This window comes from Helianthus annuus, chromosome 12 (genome assembly GCF_002127325.2).
Source record: "Helianthus annuus cultivar XRQ/B chromosome 12, HanXRQr2.0-SUNRISE, whole genome shotgun sequence".
In the NCBI taxonomy this organism is placed as follows: domain Eukaryota; kingdom Viridiplantae; phylum Streptophyta; class Magnoliopsida; order Asterales; family Asteraceae; genus Helianthus; species Helianthus annuus.
Genome location: NC_035444.2, coordinates 140,816,435 through 140,827,928, shown reverse-complemented (window position 1 = coordinate 140,827,928; position 11,494 = coordinate 140,816,435). Strand labels below are relative to the sequence as shown.

Below are 11,494 nucleotides of genomic sequence, written 5' to 3'. Positions count from 1 at the left end.
GATGTTGCGAGCTTTACATGCTTTTGTATATGATCAATTTAGCGGACATACCCGACACGAGTCACCATCCGCATGGTTAATGCCATAAACTTCACATATTTTTTTGTAACTCCACTTAGAGGGTATGTACCGCATGAGTCGCTATCCCCGCAGCAATACCATAAGCTTCGTTTTTTTTCTTTTTTTTTTTTCAACATGTGCTCAAATGGAAGGATGGAATGTTTTTTTTTCGGGCGCCACACTGTTTCGGATTTGTTTTCACAAAAAGAAACAGGTGTGCCAATTTAATCGGAAAAACTTATAAGCTTTTTACTTATAACGTACCTCATATACCCTCCACAGTTTCAGCTTTGCCGTAGCTCTTTGAGAACCCACAAGACTCCTAATTCAAGGTATTTTTTATCAATCCTAAGAAACTTTTTAGCTGACTAGGTCTACCCACATATCCTGAATTAGACGCATAACCGACTGTTCATTATCTCATATATATATAGCAATCAAACGCCAACGATCCAATTATACCAATCATCTTCCATTTATTGCAAAAACTTTCTCGAAACATTTTCAATTTTTTTTTTGGATTTTTGTTTTTTCAAGTTTTTTTTTTATTTTTTATTTTTTATTTTTTTGTATTTTTCATATTTTTTTTATTTTTTTAGATACTACACTAATCTCCCCTCCCCACACTTAAAATCTACATTGTCCCCAACGTGGAAAGAAAAGCGACTCAAAAATAAAATAAACATATATGTATAAAAGACTAGAACAGACTCTCCTGGCTTAAGAAGCAATATCCTCGTGAATGTTCCGTGGCGACTGTATAGCATTTCTTTCGCGGCCGCGTTCAGTAAAAACTCGGGTTACTCTCTACAAGTGATGTTCAAATTATCGCCGTCCAAATGGAGATTGAGTATACAAAAGCATGAGTTGACGAGTTATGTCCTTAATGTCTCAAAATCTAGTGGATCTTACTAAGTATTGGGTTTGGTTGTGCTTTAATGGATTTAAGGGATTGAGTTATACCGCTGGCAGGTGGTGGGGGTGACAGGAGGTGGTGGTGATGGCGGCAACGGTGGTGTTTGGGGTGATATAATGGGTGGAATTAAAAAGGGTGGGGAAAAAGACTAAAACAAGCTCTTGTGCCTTGCACATGACTTAACTTAACGTTAAAAATTAACTGGATTAGACCCAAAGGGTATACGGTGCAATATTTTGAGACATGAAGGACAGAACACGTTAAGTTTTACATCAAAAAAACACCGCCTAAAATGAAAAAAAAAAAAAAAAAAATCGTTTTGATAATTTATTGAGGAGAAATCTGGCAGATCTAAACCCCTGCGATACTTGATGCAGAGTGAGTCGTGGTGTATTGTATCGGTGATCCTGACATGAGTTATCGAAGGTTTGATCTAAACCTAATTGTGTTTCTCCAGTCTTCCTTTTCAATTTTCTGTCTTTGATTGTTTGTTTGTTTCGATTTATAAATAGCTTGCTTGATAAAAGGCGTGCCCTGCTTATCATCTCTGGTACTAAATAGTAATTTTGAGTTATGGTTAAAGAAATGATTGGTTTTTCCTATTTCTTATTGATTATGATGTGCTTATAGATCATGAAATCAACATTCTAAAAGCAATGCAGCATGTAATTAATTGTAAAGTGGAAATCTCATGTCTGTCTGATACGAACTCATGGGTCGACCCATGTCTTGTGGGCAGCTCCAGATGGGTATTTGACCCATTTAATTTAATTATCTGCAGAAATGGGTTTTGGGGGGAACGGTTATCGGAAAGTAGTGGGCAGTTTCTACCAGTTAATTACCTTCTTTTTTTTATGTTAAATAAGGCAGAATAGGTAATGTTTCAGATGTCGATGTGTTATATAAAATTAGGGTTCTGGGTCTTTTATCTTGTAGTATTTCAGTTTTCAGCAATTAAATCTATCAGTTACTTTTGTTTGAGTATCACTGTCTGTCTGTCTCAAGACGCTTTGAATTTATTCGAATGACAAAATGGATGTTAGATGACTGAAATGAGTAGAATGACCTACAATACAATACAGTCATGGCATGGAAGAAAAGTCTCCATGACTAAAATTACATCTTCTCATGTCACCACATACATTCTCGCAGTCGAATCTGTTTTTGGTAGTTGCTTGCTACTGCTATTCATGTGATTTTGATCTGCATCAGGTCCATCTTCTAATAAACTTGATTAATTAAGGCTGGGTGATGTTGCTTCAACTGTTTCTGTATTGTATCAAGCATCAACTCATGATTTTATTATAAATTCTTCTTCATGCTTTATCTGTTTTTGTTTTTTTTTTTCTTATAGGGACAATCGTGCATCTAGAACTGCTCTATTTGATAACCTTGATGGCATTGAGGAGGGCGGTCTCAGAGCTTCATCATCGTATTCTCGCGATATAGACGAGCAAGAAAATGAAAAATCTTTAAATAGCTTGCAGGACAGAATTGTCTTTCTAAAAAGAGTAAGTTATTTTTTAAATTTTTCTGTTGCAAAATGTGCGTTGGTGGTAATACTTACTTGTTTGTTTAGGTGATAAAAACTAGAATACAGAATGTAGCTTCGGATGCTATGAACTTAGGGTCAGCAGATAATGCTGAACATAATATTTGTTTATATAATCTATCCTGAACATGGCTTGTTGTTCAACTTAATGAGATTGTAGTTTTCACAGCAATTTTGATGATGATCTTTTTTATTCATTGGCATGTTAGATTTATACAAAATAGTTTTCTGCACTGTTTTAATTAACGCCCCACTTGTCGTATGCGCATATAATGTATGCTGATGATGAGTTTTCTGCACTGTTTTTCATTTTAATTTCGAGATTAATGATTGACAGTTGACTGGTGACATACATGAGGAGGTGCAGACTCATAACCGTATGCTGGACCGAATGGTACACATTTACGTACATTCATACTTAATTGCTCTTTACATACTAACCTGTTTTTTTTATCTAACAGGGCAACGGTATGGATTCCGCAAGGGGGATTATGTCAGGAACTATGGATAAGTTGAAGACGGTAACATTTGAGATCCTTGACTAGTAAGTTAATTAGTTAGTTAGTAGCTTATTGTTAATGATCTTTGATTGATTCAGGTATTTGAAACAAAATCAAGTCGGAGAACATGTAAACTCGTCATATATTTGGTCCTGGCATTCTTCATCTTATATTACCTGTTCAGGTAACAATTAATTTTACTTTTTATCTTCTATTTTAGACTAAATTTCCGTTTTGCTCCCTGTGGTTTGGTCGTTTTAACGGTTTTGGCCCAATCGTTTAAAAATAGCCATTTTACTCCCTGATGTTTGCTCCCTGCCGCACAACTTTCTCTTTATTGAATGATTTAACTGAGTTAAGAGCCGGGGAGCAAACTGGTGACAAAACAGAAACATCAGGGAGTAAAATGACTATTTTTAAAGGATTGGAGCAAAACCATTAAAACGACCAAACCACAGGGAGCAAAATGGAAGTTTACTCTCTATTTTTTTGTTTTTTTATAGAATTTACCAAATGATTATTCGACTTTTGTTTCTTCCAGATTCCTTCTGCCAGCAGCTGTATGATGCTTAATTTGCAAGACCTGATGATGAATCTGAATGAAGAAATATACTTAGTTATACTTGGTACTTACTTATCATGTTATTTAGTGTTCAGATTTTGAATTTTAAAACTGCTGTTACATGCCTTTACCAATATATGTTAATTAGGTTATATTATTCTCAATAATTTCCATAACTCTATTTATAAAACATTATCTTGTTTTTTTTTTTTGAGTAAACTGCCATTTTGGTCCCTAAGGTTTGGTTACTTTTGCCACTTTAGTCCAAAACTCAAACCTTTTGCATCTGGGTCCCTGTGGTTTCAGTTTTATTGCCATTTTGGTCCAAAAATGAAATCAGGTCATACTTGTCTTATAAAATCCTGCAATTTTGTCATTTTCCTTAGGGGCAAATCAGGTCATATTTGTCTTATAAAATATGGTATTTATTTATAAAAAAGAAATGATCATTTTGCCCCTGTGAAAAATGACAAAATAACAGGATTTTATAAGACAAATATGACCTGATTTCATTTTTGGACCAAAATGGCAATAAAACTAAAACTACAGGGACCCAGATGCAAAAAGTTTGAGTTTTGGACTAAAGTGGCAAAATTGACCAATCCACAGGGACCAAAATGGCAGTTTACTCTTTTTTTTTTGAACGGCAAATTTGGATCACTGACGAACCACTGGAGTATCATCATGCCACTAGCGGAACCACCCGATCATATCCATCTCCACTAGGCATAATGCCTATAGACCAATTAAAAGGGAAACCCAATAAATATGGGAAAACTCTCTTTTATGAGAATCGAACCAAGGACTTTTCAGTTAATATTTGATTATTTTAAGAAGTATATGTTAATGTGTAACTGTAAAATAAACATTTCATATCAAAATCAAAAGAACCAAATAAACTACCTAATCCGACATAATGGAGTGAGAGCGCGTTCCAGTTCATCTATTAGAAGTATGTTTAAAGGGTGTGTGATTTAGCCGTTCAAAAAAACTAATTGAATGTTTTTCATTAAAAAATAGACATGAAAAGTAATTAGCTCGGATTTGAAATCAACTCAATTAGCAACGTCCCTCAAAATTAGGACAAAAACTACTGTGAAGTGTGCACAAGTCAGTTAAAAAACATTAAAAACTGGAGCAATCTCAGAGATAATAAATTGGAATAAAATTGTATAGAAACAACATCACAACATTGTTATTTGACAAAAGAGTAAAATGCGCGGATAATTCCTATGGTTTTGTAAAGTAACACCTATAGTCCCCAACTTTTAAAAATTACACCGGTGTTCCCTGTTGTTTGCTTTTTGTTACTCGGATGGTCCCTGGAGTGGATGTCCGTTAGTTTTCACCATTAAGTCCATGTAAAATGACCAAAATGCCCTTAGTATTAAATTAAACACTAAAAGTAATTAAAGGTGAGACCCACCAACCTTCTTATTCACCATTTTAAGCCCCCCCCCCCTCTCTCTCTCTCTCACACACACACACACACACTCACCACCAACTGTCTCCACCACGTACCACCTGCAACTCCATCAGCATCAACATCTTCGTCACCTTAAACACTTGTATGTCTCTCTCTCTCTCTCACCACCACCTACTTCCACCACTTACCACCAGCCGCCACCACCTGCAACTCCACAAGCATCAACATCAACATCTCTGCCACCTTAACTCCCTCCTCCATCCCAGATCCCTTCATCCACCACATTTAGAGAAGGAAACGACTAGAGAGAGAGATCGATCAGAGAGAGATGCGAACATGATGGTGACGATGGGTTGCTAATGTTAACAATGATAAATTTAGTCGGTTAAGGTACATGTTGCCTCTTAGGGTTTCGAGTTTTGAGTTGAATTTGTAGATTTAGAACCAATTTAGGGTTTTATTGGCTGGGTTTTGATGATGGTTGTTGTTGACGGTGGTGGCGGCGGTGGGTGTGTTGAAGACCGAAAGATGATGATGGTGGTGGTTTATGGGTATAAAGATGGTAGCGGTTCAGACAGTGGCTGTTGTTGAGGCGGTGATGACTGTGGTGGTGTTTTGTGATGGGTTAAGGGTTGTAGGGGTTAGGTTTAGGTGACGGAGGTGGGTGTGGGTGGAGCTAGAGATAGGTGACTATGATGATGGTGGCAGGTTGTTTTGTAGAAGAAAAAAGAGTTTATGGGCCCACACTTTTAATATAATAATATGAGTGTGTATATGTAAGACCCATAAAATTTAAAACCATCTTTAAAGAGTGAGTAAACAACTAACTCTAATGTTTCAAAGCAAAAAATACTTCCATATTTATACTTGAAATCTTGCAAAGTCATCATTAACTTTATAGTTAGAACATGTATTTAGAAACATAAAGGGTTTACTTAACAAAATATTAAGTTCATAAACATATGATTAACAAAAATGCGGAAACAAGATCTTCACAGTGTTCGGTTCCTCGTTCGGCTTGATCTTAAATGCTTAGAAACAAACGAATTTTACCCCTACGCTAACTACATTTTTTAATTGTGATTATATTTTGGACTAAAATGGCACGTTTCCAAAATGTCAAGGAAGAAAACGGTTCAATTTTGAAATTTGACCTTAAATACAAAAGTGAACAAACTACAAGGACGTAAATGACACTTAACTCTAAATTTAAAATTAACATCAAAATTTAGAAAAAAAAAAGCATTATAAATTATGAAAACTAACATCAAAATTAAGAAAAACCACATTATAAATCTAAAAATTAACATTAAAATTCAAATAAAACAAAACAAAACAAAAAATTTAAAAATTATAGATCTGAAAATTAACATCAACTGTTTTACATGCTTACATCAACAACATCAGAATAATCAAAATACTACAATTATTATTGAAATTGAGAGTAAACAAGTTGAAAAAAAGCAAGTAATCTTCATTCATAGCTATTACAAAACACAAACAATATAATCACCTGACACATCACTACAATTACAAAGCACATAGATTAAAAAATTATAAGCCTACAATTATCGGTACCTTAATCAGAATAGCTAGCTGGGTGAAGAAGACGAACGCGAGTACCAACTAGTATGACGTCAATTAGGGTTTTGACGTTGCAGAGGCGGAGAATGACTATTATTCTTTAATCTTTTCAACGGCAATTTGGCTGCGTTGTACGGCAGCTATACAGAATATTTCGGGCGGCAATTCGGCTCCGTTGTACGGCAGCGGCGGTGGGAGGACGAGAAGAGTGGTGGAGAGGTCCAAGGGTTTTGTTATGTATGTGAGTTTTGTGAGAAGATGTTTGAAGTGTTTAGAAGTGGGAGGTCCACATCTGTTTGGGGAAGAGGACGCACAAACCTTTTTAAATGAAATCTATTATGAAAAACAATCTACAAAACAAAAGATCTGCGCATGGTATACGCCGCGCAGACAAAAAAAAGTCAGGAAACTCTTCTTGGAAAAAACAACTAAATACCTATGATTTAAAAAAAAAAATCTTTTTTAATCTCGGTGGTAATAGGTATATAAAGGAAAGATGGTGTTTTAAATTCACAAGACCATCTCCTATGGTTAACCTATGGGTTGATGTGACACCTCTCCCAACCCCTAAAATCTTATCTATCCTTCCCCTCAAGAAAAATGCTAAAAAAGAATTAAAAAGTTAGTTTTATTATACTGAAAATAGTATGTTAAATGAATCCTAACTACTTTCGATTCTCAACATGTACGAACAAAGCCTTGGCCATTTTTCTGTCTTTTATGGGCAGTTGTTTTAAATTTATTTATTTACAGGTAGAAATTTGTGTTGAGTGGGGGGATGGGATGGATATATGCAAAGAATCCGACATAAAAACAAAATGATATGTTGACGTGTTATGAGAGGTGGGGTGACCCTCATTCATACGTATGCCTTTATACATTGAATTCAATTCAAGGTGGCGACTATTTCTTCACTTTTTATATTTCAAAAGTCGTGACGTAATCAAATTCATGCATGATTCTCTTCCCATATTATATTATCACCACTTTATTTACTTTGCCAAATCATTTCACAAAATTTTTACTTTACAGCAACTCACTAGTGTATATTTTATATTATATTATTTTTAAGTAAACCTGCAATTTAAAAAAAAAAAAATCCAGAAATAAAAAAAGAGAAAAAATCCTCACTATTCTTCCTTGGTTAAAATTGTTAGGTCAACAATTTGACTTTGACCTCAAGTCAATGCAAGTTGTTGGTATGGACCAAGACTCTCCTGAGTTCATCCGAGATCCCCTTCAAAAGAAGTGGTTTCTGAATCACTCCATTGATGCCGATCTGCAAGCATTTTTCCCAAGCATTCTCATCACCTACAGCGGTCAGAGCAACGATCAAAGGCCAGTTTCGACTACGAGACTTTCGGATTCTTGACGCCACTTCAAACCCGTCAACATCCGACATTTCAAGGTCCAAAATAACCATCTGGAATGATTGGTTTAGAGCCATGATGCAGTCTGAACCAGTGGCAACTGTTGACACAATGCACCCGAGTTTCTCAAGTAGCTTGCGTGTAACCGCGCGGTTCACGTCATCCTCTTCAGCTAGCAGTACTTGAAGGCCTCTGAAGACGGTGTTGGACAGCTCTAACGAGGATTCTCCGGTTTCCAACATTCCTACCATCGTTGATGTTCTGAGTTGAAACCGAAGAACAAGAGCCATACTTTGATCGAATCCTGTGGGATACGGAACTACCCAAATCTTTCCTTGCATCAACTGCTAAAACAAAACAAGTTATGTAACAATCTACTTGGACACAATCCGTAGGGGTGTTCAAGGTCCGGCTTGTCTGGTTGTTGTACCAGTTTGACGGTTTTAGACTAAAAGAATATAGTTTTTTTACAAAACCATAAATATTTGTTTAATTTTAAAAAATATAAAATTGTTATATTTTTTAAATTAAAGATAATCAATGTTAAAGGGTTGGTTCCAAGTTTCAAACTATAAACCGTCAAACCTTTAAAACCGAATCATAAACAGGACCGCATATGTGTCAAACAGGCTGACTTGGATGGTTCGATTAGTTTTAACGGTTTATGAACACCCCTGGTTACCAGAAACTAGAAAAGGAAACCAACCTCCACGAGCTTCCTGCACACACCGAAGCTCAAACTTTGCTCCACCGTACCATTGTGAATTCTTTTGTTATCACCAGAGCCTTCCGACTGATCATTGATCCCGATTTCAAACTTCACATTGACGTAACCGTCAGACGAATTCGATTTCCACATTGCCCATCTCCCATGGCTTCCACTCTCCATTGAGATCCTCAACGTCAAAACCGCTCCACCTCCGCTTTTCGCTCCATTCAAAAGGCTCCCCATCATATGCAAGATCACCTGAAAAACCCGTCTCTCGTCTCCCATAACGTTATCAGGTAGCGATTTATCTGCTTCGACTACGAATTTGTAACCCTTAGAAGAACACAAACACTTTGCAAGATAAGCAGTTTCTTTAATCAAAGAATGGAGCCGAAACGCTCTCATTTCCAACGGGAACCGGTCTTTTGAAGAGTCGTCCATTACATCATCGATCAACATCGAGAGCACATTGCTTGTTTTCACCGTGGTGTCGACAACAACACGCTGTTGGTTGCTTAGATTGTCATCATTTTGCATAATCGAAAGCAAACCCATGATCGAATGCATCGGTTTCCTCAAGCTTTTACTCATTACCGTCTGAAACAGGTTCCTCGCTTGGCTCGCCCTCATCGCGTCCTGTTTAGCCTGCTGCAAAGCTCGATTTTGCTCGGCTAACTTGTCTCTCATGAGCTGAGACTCTTCCAAAACCGCAGCATGCGAGAGGGCCACGGCTACCTGGTCAGCAACAACTTTGACTATCTCTAACTCAGCATCGGTCCATGATCGAAGTTCTCCACCCGGAAGAACCAACACAAGAATCGCGTAACACGCCTGGATAATCTCGGGCGTCCCTCCTTTAAAATCCGAAACTCTAAGCATCGGCATTCGTATCGCAGCCACAGCTCCATGTGGTTGATCATCACCAGACTTTCCTCCACTGCTTAAACTCGCGAACGGTGATCCCTGATCCAGTAACTTCACCGTCTCGCTTCTTTTAATCTCTTGAACATCCGGATCCTGAATCGTGACGGAGACATTATAGACCATCGTACAAGATTCTCCCCTCGCCTTTCGATGCGTAAGATTCATGACTGTTTTCGCAGGGTCAGGCATCCAAATCGCACAGTTGTGCAAATCCAAAATCGCGGATAACTTATCGAGGGTAGTGTACAAAATCGTGTGGCGATCAAGCGACTTTCGGATCTCCTGCGTGAGCATACTAACATGCCACCCGGCTTCCTTCTGTTGCTTAATGACACCCATTTCTCTACCAAGATCCCTAGTCTTCTTCCTCAACATAAACTCTCTAACTTTAACTTTCAACAGCAAAGGTATGAGAGTAACCAAGGTGATGGCAGTCGCGAACGAGACCAAGGCGGTGAGGAACTTGAAGACGGTGAGGGCGAGCATGAGCTGAAAGGGGTGCGGTTCGTAGGTCCACCAGTTTAACAAATGGGTCATCCCACAAAGAACAATGAAGGCTATGAATTCAAATAATACCCATTTGAAAGGCACGTTTGAGCAGGTAACAAAGTAGAGTAATTCGATGGGAATGGAAAAATAAGCGAATGCGATCATCAAATCACTCACTCGTTGTGTCTCCATAATGTTTCGGTACCCGAAGAAGCCGTCATCCTCACAGTTACACCCCACTGCATCCGACGACGACCCGAACACACAGACCACAAGCAACAACCAGATCAACCCAACAGATGCTAATGTTTTTGACATTGCATCCATCGAATTTGTTCGTCAATCCATCGAATACAATACCAACGAATATGTTTGTTTGTTTGTTTGTTGCCGAATTGATCAACGCCTTAACAATACGAAGAAGAAGAAAAAGTAATGCAAATCGGTTATTTAATTATTATTATTATATATAAAAATAAAAAAGGAAGGGATATGGTAGATTAAAATAAAGCCCAGTGGAACAACATTCATGCATGTATCCAACATCGGAATGCAGGCAGGAATTCAATTCAAATTAAACCAAAGGTACAACTAGAAAGAAAACATTTTTCTTTTTCTTTAACAGATATATAGAGTAATTTAAAAAGAAAAGAAAAGAAAGTAGAAATCTACCCTTGGGCACACAGATTCTTCTACCCTTCAGATCAGATCTTTGAAAGCACACAGATCAAGCGGCCGCATAAAACAGAAACAAACATATGTTGATGTTCCTGTTTGTAAGTCAGAAAACTTGCCAGTTGTTTGAAGAAGCAAACCCACAGTTTCTTAGAGGTAGAAGAATGTTGTATGCTGCAAGGTCATCGGTTTCTTCACCTGCAAAATTTCAAAACTGATTTGCTTTGCTTTGCTTTGCTTTGGGGGATTCTAGAGAGAGAAAATAATATAAACGTTTTTGGCTGTCTGCCGCCGGTGTTTGCTAGAGAAGAGATAGACACCCCATTTTTCCAAATACTTTTCTATCAAAATACAGATTCATTATTATAATAATAATAATCTTTTTACATAAATTTAGCTTACTCAATTCCACAACAATACATAAAAAAAAATTAAAACAAAAAAAAAATCCTCTAACCCAATTTTATTGTACTAAAGTTTTATATTTTTATTTACAATACATCTAGTTATTTAATTAAAAATTAAAATAATAAGTTGTTATCTTTTAACTTTTTTAAATTTGATGTAATAACATTCTAGATTTTATAATCTTATTTTGATCAACTTAAAAGATAACGAGTCATTAGTTTAAGTTTTTTTTCTCAATTATATAAACTTTAATATATAAAATTAGGTTAGAGACTTTTCGTGTATTTATATATTTAGACTAGGTTAGACTCCGTGTATT

At 36.7% G+C, this 11,494-nt stretch overlaps 2 protein-coding genes across 2 annotated transcripts; one reads left to right on the top strand and one right to left on the bottom strand.

Annotated features, from left to right (window-relative positions):
- Positions 1-1,247: 1,247 nt before the first annotated feature.
- On the top strand, positions 1,248-3,766 carry LOC110895639 (bet1-like SNARE 1-2). The gene is made up of 6 exons (XM_022142957.2): positions 1,248-1,402; positions 2,331-2,487; positions 2,866-2,922; positions 2,990-3,049; positions 3,127-3,212; positions 3,570-3,766. The coding sequence occupies exons 1-6, from the start codon at positions 1,389-1,391 to the stop codon at positions 3,592-3,594; spliced, it is 399 nt and encodes a 132-aa protein (XP_021998649.1). The 5' UTR covers positions 1,248-1,388; the 3' UTR covers positions 3,595-3,766.
- A 3,859-nt stretch (positions 3,767-7,625) lies between these two features.
- LOC110895638 (ethylene receptor 2) lies at positions 7,626-11,100 on the bottom strand. The gene is made up of 3 exons (XM_022142956.2): positions 10,765-11,100; positions 8,677-10,498; positions 7,626-8,314 (listed from the first exon to the last, which is right to left on the bottom strand). Exons 2-3 carry the CDS (start codon positions 10,417-10,419, stop codon positions 7,784-7,786), a joined length of 2,274 nt encoding a protein of 757 aa, XP_021998648.1. The 5' UTR covers positions 10,420-10,498; positions 10,765-11,100; the 3' UTR covers positions 7,626-7,783.
- Positions 11,101-11,494: the final 394 nt, after the last annotated feature.

Excerpts from the sequence above, each read along its gene's own strand:
- LOC110895639 (XM_022142957.2), top strand. Across the intron at positions 2,488-2,865 it reads GAATTGTCTTTCTAAAAAGA|TTGACTGGTGACATACATGA; the intron begins GTAAGTTATTTT and ends AATGATTGACAG. Across the intron at positions 2,923-2,989 it reads ACCGTATGCTGGACCGAATG|GGCAACGGTATGGATTCCGC; the intron begins GTACACATTTAC and ends TTTATCTAACAG.
- LOC110895638 (XM_022142956.2), bottom strand. The coding sequence starts at position 10,419 with ATGGATGCAATGTCAAAAACATTAGCATCTGTTGGGTTGATCTGGTTG. Across the intron at positions 8,315-8,676 it reads TGTGCAGGAAGCTCGTGGAG|TTGATGCAAGGAAAGATTTG; the intron begins GTTGGTTTCCTT and ends TTGTTTTAGCAG.